The sequence below is a fragment of the Aulonocara sp. 'chitande type north' Nkhata Bay genome, linkage group LG15 (genome assembly GCF_057382095.1).
Source record: "Aulonocara sp. 'chitande type north' Nkhata Bay isolate Kocher_YH1m ecotype deep benthic linkage group LG15, A_spYH_male_GT1.1, whole genome shotgun sequence".
NCBI classification, from domain to species: domain Eukaryota; kingdom Metazoa; phylum Chordata; class Actinopteri; order Cichliformes; family Cichlidae; genus Aulonocara; species Aulonocara sp. 'chitande type north' Nkhata Bay.
Window position 1 is genome coordinate 14,703,537 of NC_141358.1, and position 15,956 is coordinate 14,719,492.

At 38.3% G+C, this 15,956-nt stretch overlaps 2 protein-coding genes across 2 annotated transcripts; both read left to right on the forward strand.

Moving 5' to 3' along the window:
• The first annotated feature begins 2,779 nt into the window (after positions 1-2,779).
• On the forward strand, positions 2,780-9,960 carry rhag (Rh associated glycoprotein). Its single transcript, XM_086264467.1, has 10 exons — positions 2,780-3,021; positions 7,181-7,364; positions 7,607-7,757; positions 7,891-8,038; positions 8,238-8,410; positions 8,511-8,648; positions 8,757-8,878; positions 9,014-9,087; positions 9,202-9,275; positions 9,662-9,960. Exons 1-10 carry the CDS (start codon positions 2,838-2,840, stop codon positions 9,734-9,736), a joined length of 1,323 nt encoding a protein of 440 aa, XP_086120593.1. The 5' UTR covers positions 2,780-2,837; the 3' UTR covers positions 9,737-9,960.
• Positions 9,961-12,826: 2,866 nt separating this feature from the next.
• Positions 12,827-15,897, forward strand: LOC147312789 (uncharacterized). The gene is made up of 7 exons (XM_086264469.1): positions 12,827-12,995; positions 13,248-13,323; positions 13,981-14,145; positions 14,265-14,323; positions 14,413-14,502; positions 15,383-15,472; positions 15,564-15,897. The coding sequence occupies exons 1-7, from the start codon at positions 12,993-12,995 to the stop codon at positions 15,612-15,614; spliced, it is 534 nt and encodes a 177-aa protein (XP_086120595.1). The 5' UTR covers positions 12,827-12,992; the 3' UTR covers positions 15,615-15,897.
• The last annotated feature ends 59 nt before the right edge of the window (positions 15,898-15,956 follow it).

Here is a 15,956-nt window from a genome sequence, read left to right on the forward strand (position 1 = left end):
CAATGGCTTTGACCAGCTTCATTGCTTGGTTCTTCTGGGTTAGGTCTGGGCATGTCAAATAAGTTTTCGAAGTGTATTCCATTTTTTGGTTCAAGAGTGACTTCCTGCTTAAGGATGAACTTCCTGTGTTACAAAATGCATACACGTGAATGTCAGAATGCATGTATGCAAAAGGATGAATATTGGGATTGTATGTATATGTGAGTAAAGGAGTACAAATATCTATGCGTTGAAAAATAAAGAGTATATATATGCACGAGTAGAAATGGCTGCACCTGTAAGGGTAATAAATGTATGTCAGCATAAAAATATGTAGCATTAATAAAAAATAGAATATGTGTGAAAGGAAAATTAATGTATGAGTGAATATACATGTATACACATTTTCACTGCAATGTTGACCCTGTGCTAACTTGCATATGACAAATAAAGCTGAAACCGATATGAAATAAGAAGAAGAGTGTACAAAGATGACAATACATGTACACATGTGTGACAATATCTGTATATGAAAGAACAATATATTTACACAAGAGTGACATAACAAACTTTAGCTTGTATGGCCACTCATAAAATGGACCACAAAACCCCATATATTTTTTCAAATTTACCAAATAGCTCACTATGCCTCTCCCCACTTAAACAGCTTTGTTAGAAAGCCAGAGTTAAATTCTACATCGAACACCAATGGAATATTTAGTCAGTGCAAGCAGAGCAGTCTCAGCAGTGCAGCAGTGTTTCTGATATCTATCAAAGTGATTTCCCAAAGGGTCAGGGTTAAAAAAAAAAAAAAAAACGCTCACTGTTCTCAGTTCTAAAAGAAGTAGAAATGTGTTAAATGTTAAATGACTATTTTAAATCTTTGGTGGGAATAAGAAAAATCCTCCAAACAGCGTAAAGATGAAAGACTATATTTTCATAGTTAAATACTTGTAGAACACTTTAATAAACACACCAATGCTCCTCTGTATATCAGAGACAGATTTTTACTCTCTACTGCGTTAGTTTACCTGGAGGTTTAATTATCTTGGGATGGTTTGGTTCTCAAATATGAACATGTACACACTGGTCACATTGTTAGGGACAACTGTTCAACTGCTTGTGAACCCAAATTTCTAATCGACCCGCTGAAGTTCAAACTAAGCATCAGAATGAGAAAAAACACGATTAAAGTGACTTTGAACGAGATATAGTTGTTTCAAAAATTGCCAATCTACCATCTCCAGTGAGCAGTTGGAGATCAAGGGAGGATGGGCATTCTCCCTTGATCATATCTGAATGCACAACATGTTCAACCTCGAAGCAGACTGGCTACAGCTGCAGAAGGCACCACTCTTGTAAGGTAAGAACAGGAAGCTGATGGGATAATTTGCATAAACGCAATAATATTGGAAAACAGAAGATTGGAAAAGCACCAACTGAGCATTATTTAAACACCACAGCTATCTGAGTATTGTTTTCCGTCCACATCCAACCCTTTATCACCCCAGTGTACCCATCTTCTGATGTCTGCTTCAAGCAGGATAACACAAAATGTCACCAATCATTTTAAACTGGTTTCTTGAAGATGATGGTGAGTTTATTGAACTCAAATGGCCTCCACAGCCACCAGCTCCAACTCAGTACTAGCAAAGTATTTAACAAAGTGGTTGGTGAGTGCATGTGAGATACTTGTCGGATGCTTGATACATCCGCTTGAAGACGCTTGAACTCCTTGGTTGAGTATTTAATAAGCAGTTAATGTCATTGTATGTTGATATTAATAAGTGCTTGTCTTCAATGCTGAGATATTTATATCATAACACCTGTTTTTTGCGTTGAAAATTGGTACGTGTCTTTTGATATACCAACCTCAACATCTCGGGAGAAGTCACTTACAACAGAACAAGCTGCTGTTAACCAAAACGTTGATACACATTTATATGTGTTTACAACTACATTAGAGAGCACAATAAAGTGCTCACTAAATGTTTACACACTGCTAAATGGCGAGGGGTGGAAAACAAAGTGTTCCTGGCTCTAATCTAATCTCATCTAATCTAATTTAGAGAAAATGTGGGACAGCTAAGTCACAAAATTTAGTATTATTAATAACATGATGTTACACAAGTTCAGTCATTGTAGATGTTTTCTTGTATTAAATTAAAGGAATTGTACAATTTGATTTTCCACGTGATTACCACTTGTTATGTAGTTTATTTTAGTGACACTTTGAGGGTGTTACCAAAGCGTAGATGATTACAAATAAATTACAACAAATCCACCACAACCTTTTCTTTCTACACATTTTGTGACAATATTTCTGTATATTTTGTATTTGTATCATTGTATCTGAAAATGCAGGTGCATCAGTAAAAACACAACAAAGAATAATAAAAAATAAGCAGCATATTAGCAGTAAATAATTAGTATCCCCCTCTATAAAAGCACGTCTTATTTGCACATTAGATTTGCATTTTCTGCTGCTGTATTTCAAGACATAAAATGATGAGTGCAAAGTTAAGTAAACAAACATGCAGTAAGTTTGACAGCGCAAAATGAGTGGGAAGGAGCAGTCATTGAGTCTTTTCATGTCCGCTCATTGGCTGGGTGTCGTTACGTTTGTGTTTTGTTTTGCCCCCTCCGGCATCCACAGAGGAAACCCATCCCTCGTGAGCAAAGTGCACGACGGAGGGGGTGCTCACCACCGAGGCCCTGGTCTTCTGCCTTGTCATTGGTCACGGCAAAACCTACATCAGTTTAAAACCAGACACCACTTTCTTCACACAGCACAACCCCCTAAAAAGAGAGCTGAGGAGGGAGAGGCTGCACGAGAGATAAGCAGAGTTGGTCTCAGGATGCCTGCATATGCCACCAACATGAGGACAAAGTTCCCCATCATAGCCTTGATTTTAGAGATTATCACCATCATCCTATTTGCGGTATTTGTCGTCTATGATGATGGGGAACATGGACACCATGACTCACACGACACCCACAATAACACTGACCATAAATTGGAGCCTATGGACCTCTACCCCAGTAAGTCTACCTGGAGCCGCATGCTTGCTTGCTTGCTTGGTCAACATTTTATTTCTAAATAGATTTTTATGAATGCTACATCTGTTATATCACAGTGTTGAGACTGCATCTAAAAAAAAATTTAGACTAAAAGCAGAAAATATTAGTGACACTGAAATTTTACAGAAAACAAGATGACAAACATTTTGCTTGTTTCTCATAAAAATAGCAAAGTAAACGAAATTTCCACATTTATTTTTACTTTCTTTTTCTTGAATAAAATAAATTCTATTTTAGGGGTCTAGTTAATCAATCAGTCGCTTGCAAACATAAATTGGAGGTTGTTTGCAGCGCAGGTCAACTAAATGCAATAAAAGGAGTCATGGGGTTGAATTCTCATCTGTCACAAGGTCTAATCAAACACATGCAGCTGAGAAGACAAGTGAATCCTGTTGGGAAAGGTGGAGGTCACATGTGATTTCATTACTGTGTCCAAAAAAGGCTCATAAAGGACAGTCAGGTTGAAGCTGGAGGTTTTGTGCTGCATTCAAATTGATATTTTTCAAGTTATCCTGCAGTAGCTTTAGCATTTTTTGTGAGCTCTGAGCGGTTTCTACAGTTTAGCGGCTTCTTTGCAGCTTGTGCACTTATCTGCATTCAGATAGCTGCTGTTTTACTGCGTGAGTGCCTGCTCACGATTGGGTGGGGCGGTTGTGACACCCAAGAGATTAGCTCAGCATTGAAGCTGACCATATCTTCTGCTTCACATGGGATGTTTAAGTCACATACGTTGACTATCAAGAAATAAATTCTGAAGTAAAGATCACATTTAAGGCTAGACTCTGCTGTGAACTCTGCTGTGTCTTTTCTGCACAAAACTTATGTTATCTTTGTAACACTCCATTAATTCCCAGTTAGTCATAAAGGAGTAAAAAATATGCAGTGATTTATCTTCAAAAGTTCAGAAGGGATACTTGTTTTTGGAATAACAGGCCCAGAGCTAAAACTTTTGCAAAATTTAAATTATGCTTGATAATCTAAAACCATTAGCATTTAAACTGGGACTGCACAATGTTAGAAAGCATGAGGCTTGGGGTTGCATGCTGAAAGAGATCCATTATCTCACACATCCCAGACTTCTGCAATTACAAGCTCAAAGGACAACAAATAAGCAGTTAAAACATGCAATTTGCAGAAGTAAAATTGTGGTCTAGTATGAAAAAATACCTCAAAAATGTTGTAATTGTGACTTTTTGTCTTTCATTTCTTCTTAAAGAGTGATTAATATGCTAAATTAAACATTAAAGTAAAGGAAGAGTTTGACTTAATACTTTGTAAAATGAAATAATTATTCATCTTTTTTTTGCATGGCTTGAAAAAAAAGGCTGCACAGTTGCACCTGAGGTGTCTCTCGCTTGTCTTGGTTCAGCCAGTTCTTCAGAGGATTCGCGTTACCTAACATCTAGGCGTGGTGCCAGTCACTGTGGCTGCTTTCCAGTTTTATCTCATCCCCGTCCCCCATCTACTGTTCTACAAAGAGAGCAATTCTGACTCACCCAGCTGAGAAACAGAGAGGGGTAAAAGTGCAAGTTCAGGGGCAAAAAGATTTTCTTCAAAACAGCTTCATGGAGATAAGCTTAGTCAGATGTCTACACATCAGCTTGCAGGTGCAGATGTCTTCAAAATGCTGATTGTTACTGCTAATTAAGACTGAAATGGAAAGATGTGACTCTCTTGTGGTGTTTGGTTTTGATGTTGAACTGTCAGAACTTGGAGCGTTTTTATTATAATAGAGCACACAGTAATCAGATGTTGAGCTATCAGGGCTTTTAAGCACATATACAGATTCCTGACTAAAGCAGATGTGAGTGGGTTTGTATGTTTCCCAAATACCCAAGGATGTGTTAGAAATTTGCTGACATTCTATATGCAGAAACAGTTTATGGAAATAGATGTGGATGAATTTAATCTCCCCCATTATCGCCATTTGAAAGCTGCTGCTTACAAAATAATGTACTCTGATGTAAATGGCGCATGGGAGCCTGACGCTTTAAACAGCTTTAACGCACCTACGTCTGAGTTTGGGCTTTTTAGTCTAGGGGATAAAATCAAAATGTTGAGATTGAGTTCACATTCAACCTCTATTTTTACTTTTCAAAATGCTAAATCATGATAAATAATACTTCAAACTTTTAACATAAATGTCTATCTACAAAATATGAAGCAGATGATACTTTTATAGTATAATACAAGGCCACAGCTAGGAAAGGCTGATCTTGCCTTAGCACAAAGACTGGAAACAACTAATCTGACTCTTTTACAAGTCAACAAAAATCTCCAAAGTTTAATGTTTAACACATTTTATGTAAGTGTAAAAACAACATGTTGTCAGACTGTTTCTTGGCAGCGTATAGTAACATCCTCCAGTCTTTGCCATTTGTCTGATAAACTACTGACAACTTTGTGGTAATAACACTTCAGCCATTAAACAGATGAGATGTAAAATAAAGAATTTTAGAGGCTTAAACTGGCAGATCTTTTTTGCTTTTCTTTAGAGAGTTCAAAGTTGGTCTTCTCCATTTTCAGTCTTTGTGCTAAGCTAAGCGAAAAGGCTGCTTTATATATTACACATGAACACAGCAGAACCACAGACTGTATATAAAAGATGGGCACACTCACATTGTTTCTGCTCTCATTATGTTGAAGCTGTAATTTTAGCATTTTGGCTAAATGCTAATAGAGACAACAACTAGAGGAAACTGTCTGTAGCTCTTTTTCTAGAGACAGACTAGACTATAGTTGGATGCAAAAATAGAGTCCTAAACTATCAGCTAAACTTCATAACCTTGGTTAGCAAGTTGCATTCATAATGTATACAGAAGCATAGTGCAGACATAGTAGACAGGTAGCTGCTAACTGGTGTTGAGAGACGAATGTGCAATACCACATAACAGGCTTTTCAAAGCTACCAACACCAAAAACATGGTCAAGAGGTCTAGTCCAGTGATGCTAATTAGCCTAGTGAAGCTTAGCAGACAGCCATTCACTGTCCAGCTGTTTATATCAGCACATCAGGCAGTTAGAATAGCCACACCCCTAAATAAACTCACCCACTCTCTTCTATCCATACACCAAAACCTTATTTGTACCATGCTGTAAGCATGTTTACTTTCACTGTGAAGTTCAACATTTTAAAACTAGCTTTCAGATTCTGCCACCAGTGGCCAGCAGAGGAACTGCAGGTGTTTTTTGCACTTGTTTTAAGTCATTTAAGTACTCATAACTAACTAAGAACAAACAAACTGAGAAACAGCTGTAAAAGTATTCTTTAAGGCTGCAACACAGTGTGTCCTGTCTAGACAATAACAGACACAATGTGTGCTCATTATGAACTAAGGAAATTAGTCTATTGTTTCCCAGCCTACACATACATACAGCTTGATATATTTTCCACATGTAAAGCTCATCATAGCACGCTTAAAACCTTAAGGGAAAAAGAAGTCTCCCTTCCTGCCATGATGATGACTCAAATCCCCCTAAAATGAATGTATTTGGCCTTAATCCAGACTCATCTATCCTCACTTATCAAAAAATTATATATATATATATATGTGTGTGTGTGTGTGTGTGTGTGTGTGTGTGTGTGTGTGTGTGTGTGTGTGTGTGTGTGTGTGTGTGTGTGTGTGTAATCAAACAGGGGATATAAGATGAGCAAACTCCAAACCTTGCTGCCTTTTTCAGTCTAACGGCTGACAAAAAGAGATAAGAGTGCACAAAGCATCCCCTCCCTTTGAGACATCTTAAGTTTAGACTTATTAACATCATATGCACTTAATAGAAAAGCACAAGCCCATAACCCCAACAGGGACAGTGGGGGTATTTTCTCAGCATGCCATTCATAGTGTGATTGAATTGCTTTTCCACCTGACAGGTCACAGCTGACAATGAGGCCACTGTGGACAGAAATGAATCCTGAGAAGTCCAGCTACTTCTCAATAAGTCATTTAAACCACAAAGTTAAAAAAAAAACATACCACTGTGAGCAGCAGGGTCGCAGCAAATACTTTACTTTGAACTGAATAAGTGTTTCATTCAATTCAATTATAAGACCACATTCAACTGAGGTTAAAGTGGGACTAGCTAACACAGCATTAACTGACCTCCCTTCTCATGTCCCCAGTGTTTCAGGACGTCCACGTGATGATCTTCATCGGCTTCGGGTTCCTGATGACATTTCTCAAGAGATACGGGTTCAGCAGCGTGGGCATCAACTTGCTCCTGGCTGCCTTCGGCCTGCAGTGGGGCCTCCTCATGCAGGGCATCTGGCACCTGGAAGGGGGCAAGATTAAAGTCAGCATTTTGAAGTATGGCTTTCTTCGCTGCACATATCGCTTTTCAAAAACAACTGCTATAAGAAAAATGCACATGGCTGGCTGTAGGTTTGGGGTTGCTGTCATGATGCAACTCCCTAAGACTTGCACAGCCTTCTACATCATTACCAAGTACATGCTAAATAAAGCCAATTCCTGCACATGACAAGCTCTAATAGATCACAGATGATGTCTGTTGATGTTTTTTCTAATAACTTTTGTTCTCACTCCTGCAGAATAATCAATGCAGATTTCAGCACAGCTACGGTCCTGATTTCATTTGGCGCTGTTCTGGGTAAAACCAGCCCTGTGCAGCTCCTCATCATGACCATACTGGAGATCACCATCTTTTCCGTCAATGAGCATCTGGTGGTTGCTATCATGGAAGTGAGTTCATAGTAGCAAGTGCATGTGTGTCCATGAACTGAGCAAAAAAACATAAATCCCCACATAACAACCATGAATATTCACTGTTTTATCAAACACTACTGTGGGTCTATCATGCCTTTCTCTTCAACAGGCTAGTGATGTTGGAGCATCTATGATCATCCATGCTTACGGAGCCTACTTTGGCTTGGCAGTGGCTCGAGTACTTTACAGACCAGGTTTAAGAAATGGACATGAGAACGATGGATCTGTTTATCACTCTGATATGTTTGCTATGATCGGTAAGAGAGCACAGAAAATAATTCTGTGATCATATATTAAAATGTGTTTACAGAGATAGTTTTCCCTTCTTTCCCGTGACTTTCCCTCCCTGGTGCATCACTGGCCTCCAATGGAAGTCAGACTTATGCCATCTAGTGGACACAGACAGCTGTGCAGCATGGACCTTGACATTTCCGTTTTTAACATCCTCTTCTACAGGAACCATCTTCTTGTGGATGTTCTGGCCCAGCTTTAACTCAGCCATCGCTGAACCACCGTTGAGCTACACTCAGCTCACTGCAGTGATCAACACCTACCTCTCCCTGGCCGCCTGCGTGCTCTCTGCCTATGCCATCTCCAGCCTGGTGGAGCACAAAGGAAAACTGGACATGGTCCAGCAACTTTACTCTAATAGTTATGACAGTGACAGTTCACAGAGTTAAAAGCAGAAATTCAGTCATACACTTGTCTTTATGTCTTTCTACTGCACAGGTGCACATTCAGAACGCCACCTTGGCTGGTGGTGTTGCAGTGGGAACATGTGCTGACATGAGCATCGGGCCATTTGGAGCCATGCTGATTGGGCTCGTAGCTGGCATTATCTCCACCCTGGGATTCAAATACCTAAATGTGAGTCAAAGGAAAGACAACTGGTACAACCTGGTACAGGCTGAATCTGAATTAGCAATGTGTACTTTTGTTGGTGACTAAAAATCCCCTGTCATTCCTTCTCTGCAGCCTATACTGGCATCCAACCTGGGTATCCAGGATACCTGCGGTGTCCACAATCTGCATGGCTTGCCTGGCATCCTGGGTGGGCTGGCTGGAATTGTGGCTGCAGCTTTGGGGAAAAAAGACGGGTAATAGTCACCTCACGCACTAAAAATCTCACCACAGTATTATAATAACCCATATATACGCACACATAAAAGTAATATGGCTTTGACACGATTTACTTCATTTAAAAGTCACTTCTTCTCATCCTGTCTCCTTAGTGCTAGCGCTACCATGCAAGCTGCTGCCTTGGGTTCATCCCTCGGGTTCGCTTTGGTTGGGGGTACTATTACAGGTGGGAAGAGGAGATTAATAAAACTATAAATGTTACACCCAACGGCCAAATTGCTCAATGGAAAGACATTGAGGTTTAGAAAAGGGTGATCAAACATTCATTTTCTTCTTTAAGGTCTAATAATGAAGTTGCCTTTCTGGGGACAACCTCCAGACCAGAACTGCTTCGATGACTCTATTTACTGGGAGGTAAGAAATCCCATTCCTCATAAATATTATCTTCAGGTCTCTGACTGTCTGGTGCGAGTGGCAGAAGGCAGATTTGTTTATTCAAGTTATTAACTCAGATAGACTTGGTTCATATATCAGTATAAGTAGAGAAAAAGTGAGCACATCCAGGCACAAAAACTACACATACCTGACAAACACCGTGTTTTAATAATTAAAGTATTAAATTAGAGCCAAATAATAACCAGTCAATCAGTATATCATTAGATACAGATTTTAATTCACAGAAACACATTGTGCATATCATGCATGTCCATAAATGCATTGTGCATTTGTTTGAACTGTATTTTGCTTGCCTGGTGACCATTTATGCCACAGACAAATAATTTGCATTGCTCGTTTTCCAGGTTCCTAATGAGGAGGAAGAGAACGAGGAGAGCCTGGCTCACGGAGATCAATCAAAGCACAAAGCAGATGTTTAAACAATTGCCCACGATTTTGCCTTAGCTATAAATGAAGACGTTTTTTAAAAAGTCACAGTTCAGCTCCACCACAAGACCAAATATCAGTTTGTTGATGCAGGATTCGCTTAAACGTGGTGCTTATTCCATTTCTGAACAGCGAACCACGCACAGAGTTATTTTCATCATAGTAAAGTTTGAATTTGTATCGGAAAGAGCACTTAAACATTTCCGCATAAAAGCTAAAAAAAAAAAATATATATATATATATATATATACATATATATATATATATATATATATATATATATATATATATATATATATATATATATATATATATATATGCATGATAAAAAATTTAAATTTGGTTAAAACTTCAGGGATTTTTTTTTTTTTTTACACTTTGATTTATATTCACGAACCGCTCCACAGCTTCACTGCTGACACGCTTGTATAAGCTCTTTTTTTTTTTTTTTCATTTTATATGATAAAAAAACATAAAAGCATGTTTACTATATGATTACAGTGTGTATTTTTCTTATACATTATATTTTTCTGTAGAAGCTCGAGCAGAAAAACTGCGCTTTGACCTCACTGGAGCCCAGTCCTCATGTGAGAGGTTAAGTCAGGCATTGTAAAAACCAGCAGTGTGGCTCTGAAGTGTGCAGGGACAGCCGTATGATATTACTGCAACTAATAAACCTTCCTAGCATTTTCTATCTTTCTGAGCGCAGCTGTAGAAAAGTTGATTGGCTGTCACTGGGTGAGCTGGGGTTTGTTTTTCACTCTGTTTTCTGTTCAGAGCAAATGTATTCCTACATGTACATACAGTTTAGATCTTAGACATGGACATGGTCAGTTTTATCAAAGCTTTAAACATAGCAACTGGTACTGAATATTTTTCAGATATTATTCAAACAGTATAAAAGGAAGCTACCTACTGATATCCAGTGCCACGATGGCAACAAACAAACTGTCATACCATAGATAGTATCATAATATCCACCATTTTTCTTTCCTCTATTGCTGTGAAATTTGTGCACTGTGCACTCCCTCAATCTAGATTTTGAACAGCATGACGGCAAAGCACTGCAGGACAGGTTAAAACACGGGACTGAGCGCTAGATAAAACTGACTTAATGATTTTCTTGTTTTTCTCAAATGATCTATGATGCTCACACTAAAATGCATCATGATTTTGTATTTTTATACAGCTAACATGAGCTCTTATTTGTATGGTATACTATTACTGTCATAATAAACATGTTTTTGTACAGTTTTTGTGGTTATTTTAAAGCATGTTTCAATTATTTCAAGTTCTCAGTTTAACTAAAGAAATGTTATGGGAGGATTTTTTTGTTTTGTTTTGTTTTTTGTCTTGGATTTTTGCCCTCCTCTGTATAAGCAATGAGAGACAGAGCATAATTTTAATTCTACACAATATGACCGAGTTAAATGATTACCAGAATGACATCAGTGCATAATCTGACTCTTCGATGGGTGCATGGCTCAATTATAACTGCAATTTCTCCGTTTCTTATTGATTTCTTTGATGGATCGCCATGAAATTTTGTTCAGACATCCATCACTCATCACTGGACCTGCAATACACACAATATACATGAGCTCTGCAGAGCCCACTACATGAGCTGAATTATTCGTATTAGAGACAACTAAACAAACAAACATCTGAAAATAAATGCATGGAAATTTTTATTTGGGGTCACCAAAGAAGATCATCTTCTTCAATCTCACCTTATCCATAGTACCTTCCTCTGTCACACAAAACCCTCTACGCCACCACCTCCAAACCAACTATCATAGCAGGTCTCACTTTTTATGAAACTTCCCCTTCACTCCTGCCACTATCCTTCTTTTGCAAATCACTACTAATACTCATCTCCACCTACTCCACAATGTCTGCGTGCTCTTCTTGCTTGGGATGGTTGACCCCAGGTATTTAAATTCATCCACCTTCGCTCTTACTCCTCCTTTCTTCTTCACCTTCCCATTCACGCACGCATTCTATCTCACTTCTTCTGACTTTCATTGCTCTTCTCTACAGAGCATAAGTCCACCTCTCCAGGCTTTCTTCCAACTACTTTGTACTCTCACTATAGATCACAGTGTCGTCTCCTGCCTGACCTCATCTGTCACCCTGTCTATCACCACTGCAAACAAAAAGGGATTCAGAGCCGATTTTTGATGCAATCACACCTCCACCTTGAACCCATATGTTACTCCTACTGCACATCTCACCACTGCGTTGCTGTCCTCATGCAGTGTGGGATGAACACAGCGTTTGTGTGGGACAAAGAGAGACACGTTCACAATGCTGGGATGTTGTGAAATATATAATATAGAATGCAACTTTTTTAACATTCTTACTAAGGAAATATAATAATAATAATAATAATAATATGATAAAAGAAGGTCAAGTTTATTCTCATTTATCACTTGTGATAGTTGCTGTATTCGAATATAGCTGCTTTTCTCACTGGTAACAGTCTTGGTAGTTTGGCATACCTGTTTTAAACAAATTATGACTCAGACATATTATGTCAATTCACATTATATTTTCTCCTGTGCAAAATTGAAATACATGTCTAGCAGGAGAAAAAATGACCAAAGATTTTCAATGATATTCATCAAAATCTGCAAAGCTGTAGCTTGCAACCTTCTTTAGTGCACATAGCATTTTCTTGATTTTATTTTATTCATCTAATTAGAATAAAAAGCCTTCTTTTCACATACACTGCGTAAAAAGGCGAATTTTAGATGTATCTCCCACAGGACCTGTTAAAATGTGGAACACTCTCTCAAGATATGGGAGAGGAGGACAAGGAATAAAAATATACTTGTCTGCCATTCCTGTTTTCTAATGAAGCATCACAGTTCCTCTCTTGTTAACCTATCATAAGCTTTCTCTAGACCACTTATTGATTAAATTATATTCAAAACTCCTTCTCTTTATTTAAATATAATAGTATAGTAGTATGTTTTCATCGAGCAAACACAAGCAGTACGAATACTCTGCAATGAATAATATCTCTGTCGCCACTGGGGGGCGCTGTGATAGCTTTCGGTTCTTCTCGCGCCTTTGTTTTGAAAGTAGCTTGTACCGGTGCATCATGGGATACAAAATGTTTCCTAAGGTAGCTAACTAGTGCTAATTTACCGGAGATAACTGGTTATAAACTCACAGTTTACGCCTTCTTAAATTTTTTGTAGATAGAAAATATTAATATAATTTTAACTGCACCCAACTGTCGCTATGGTGAGTACAAAAGCTCAGGTTTAATAGCTTATAGCGGGTTTTTTTTTTAGCTGTAGCTCTGTAAACGTAGCACTGTGCAACGTTTTTGTATATCCATATCTCCGTATTTTTCCATTTATTTGGGGTTTTGTTATTCGTAGCTTTGCCAGCTTATCCAGGAGCTTTAAAGGGTGACCTGTTTCTTGTCACACACAAAACCCGCACATATACACACACGCAACAGAAGCAATAATGATTTCTCTGCGTTTGCAGTCGGCAGAAGCGGACTGTAGAGTGTCCACCTCCTCCAGCTCCAGGAAGGATGAAAGGAAAAGATCCAGAAGCACAGGCAAGTTTCCCCCCAGTGCTTACCGGTTGCGCTTTCATTTTATTTATTTTTATTAGAGTTAACAGCCGAAGACACATGTGACGTTACGGCTGGACATAGATAAATAAATGAATAGATACTTAATTGATCTCAAGGGAAATTATAGCAGCCGACAGTGTAAAACAGTGTCTCATGTTGGTGACTGGGGATCAAAGAGTGGACTGATTGTTGCTGAGAAGAAGGAAAACTGACTGTTAAATTAGTGTTTACCTATTATGTTTACTAGTAGAATAGTAGATGCAACATATCTCTCCAAATCTATTAAAAATTTGACTGAAAGTCTTCATTTTTTGTGAAGATATAGCAGCAAAAATACATAAAAAAGACTGAGTTCACATTAGCAGAAAAACAATAAAACAGGACACATTTCCTTTATGTTTCACTGCACCTAGAGCTATATAAATGCTTAAAAATAGTAAAAACCAGAGTACAAACTATGTTTGTGTATGTCATATTCAAAATTACACCTTAGTAACCAATTATACTACCTTACTGTGTCTCGCTTCCAGACACTGTCAGTCAAGGGAAATGATGAATGGCTGCATTTGTAATTTTGTAAATATGGCTTACGTTAGTTTATTGTGTAATTACATTTTTGTTTTGCCCCTTTTTTTTCAGGAGGAGAAAAAAGGAGGCGGAAACGCAGCCGTAGCAGATCTTCCTCATCATCCTCTTCCAGCTCATCATCATCGTCTTCGTCTTCGTCTGCATCGTCATCTTCATCGTCATCTTCGGGTTCTTCACGGTCATCCAGCCGAAGTCGCAGCAGCTCTAGCAGTAGTGGTAAGTGTGCACTAAATGTCTGAAATGTATCTAAAGAGTCTTTTTTTTCCTGAAGTTTCTCATCACAGTGCTGATATCTGTTTGGATTCAGCTTAGTGTGTTATTTCTGTTCCTGTTAGACTCTCGCAGTAAATCCAGAAAACAGTCCAAGAAAAGGAGAAAGGAGAAACATAAAAAAGTAATTTACTGTTCATTTGTTAGCTTATATTGCCAAAGAATTTTTAAGCCCCAAGAAAACTGAATTATGCTTTTTTCTTTTCTCTCCAGAAAGGGAAGAAAGAGAAACGGTCTAAACGTAAGAAAGAAAAGAAGTCAAAAGGAGAGGAGGACAGCTCAGGACCTGTGCAGATCTCCAAGGTAGGAAAACATTCAGCAAAAACCTTTACATGTTTCTGTTAGACGAGTGTGTTATATTGGTGCATTATATCATGTAAATATATTCATGCATTTGCAAACATTTCTTTCACAGGAAGAATAGAGTGATTCATTTTTAAGATTACGGACTAGCACTTTAATCATTAGGTGTTCTCACAATGGCCAAAGATGAATTATAGAATAAGTCTATTCATCTTTATTCTTAGAATAAAACATGCAACAATTTCTACTCATCCTCCTCATCTTTGAGGTGGGAATAACAAAGCACACAAGCACCTGTCCAAATGAAGCTCCCCTCACCATAAAGTCCCCTCCAAAATCCTATAGACCATAAAGGACTTCTAATATCAAAGCCATCCATAATAGGTGGTAATATTCTTCATTTTACAACTTTGTTTTTAAAGAGTTCTGACTCCAGCCTGGCTAATATGACAGGCATTTTAAAGTCAGAACACCCAAACGTTTTATTCTTTAATTGTTTTGATCCATATTTCTTCATACTGTTAATGCGGGTGTGCATCTTCGCGTTTTCCGACATTTTTATTCCATCCTTAACTTGGCTTTTATTTTGAAAATTGACCTCATTCTTTATTCTTTTCCTGTACCTGACTTCCTGCCATCCTCATACGCCATGTGCAGCTTCCATGCATAATAAACCCAGTGCTGTGTTAAGCATCACAGAACAAAGAGCTGTTTCTGGGGCATGCTGTGGTGCATTTCTTCAAATTGCAAGTGTTGTCTTGAGTACAGTCTGTGTTTGCATTGATATTGGAATGTGATAGTGCCTGTCTGGCATTTTCCTGGGATTAGTTAGAAGTTGAACTGATAAGATTCTTTAAAATTAAATGTGTTTTTCTTTCAGTATTTGAAGGACAGGAAAAAGGGCAAATACAGCATGATTTCAGGGAAGAAGATAAAGATGAAAGTAAAGAAATCAAAGAAAGACAAACAGGTAAGCAATCAGATGTGCCTTTTTGTAGTTTATAGATTGTTTGTTTGGTTTTTTTTTTCACTTGTCTTATGTGTGCTTTGTTTTCTTACAGCGAGACAAAAATCGAGCAGAGCTTCTGGAGTTCTTGAACTCTACCCTGTAATCCCGCTGTGAACACCGGTCCTGTTTGTCAGGCCCAGACACCTCAGCAGATCTCAGGAAAAAATAAAAGCAGAGTTTTCTGAGAAGGAAAAGATGACTGTAAATTGAGTTGCCACAGAGAGGCAGCAGCAACGTTGCCGGAGTGCAGGAGGAGATATTTCTGTGGGCAAAACAAGAAGCAGTCACACCGCAGGCTCATGATGTACGCGGTGTTATTATTAAGCAGTTGGGTAAGGTCATCTGTGGTCCACCAGATGGAAATAAAGTTGCTCACCTGCCTCTGACTTCTCAGATTTGCTCGCAGTTTGTCATCTCTTTCAAAAAAAGAACTCCCTAATTAGGT

Excerpts from the sequence above, each read along its gene's own strand:
- rhag (XM_086264467.1), top strand. The coding sequence starts at position 2,838 with ATGCCTGCATATGCCACCAACATGAGGACAAAGTTCCCCATCATAGCC. Across the intron at positions 7,365-7,606 it reads ATTAAAGTCAGCATTTTGAA|AATAATCAATGCAGATTTCA; the intron begins GTATGGCTTTCT and ends TCACTCCTGCAG. Across the intron at positions 8,879-9,013 it reads GCTTTGGGGAAAAAAGACGG|TGCTAGCGCTACCATGCAAG; the intron begins GTAATAGTCACC and ends CTGTCTCCTTAG.
- LOC147312789 (XM_086264469.1), top strand. Across the intron at positions 14,146-14,264 it reads CAGCAGCTCTAGCAGTAGTG|ACTCTCGCAGTAAATCCAGA; the intron begins GTAAGTGTGCAC and ends TGTTCCTGTTAG. Across the intron at positions 15,473-15,563 it reads AATCAAAGAAAGACAAACAG|CGAGACAAAAATCGAGCAGA; the intron begins GTAAGCAATCAG and ends GTTTTCTTACAG.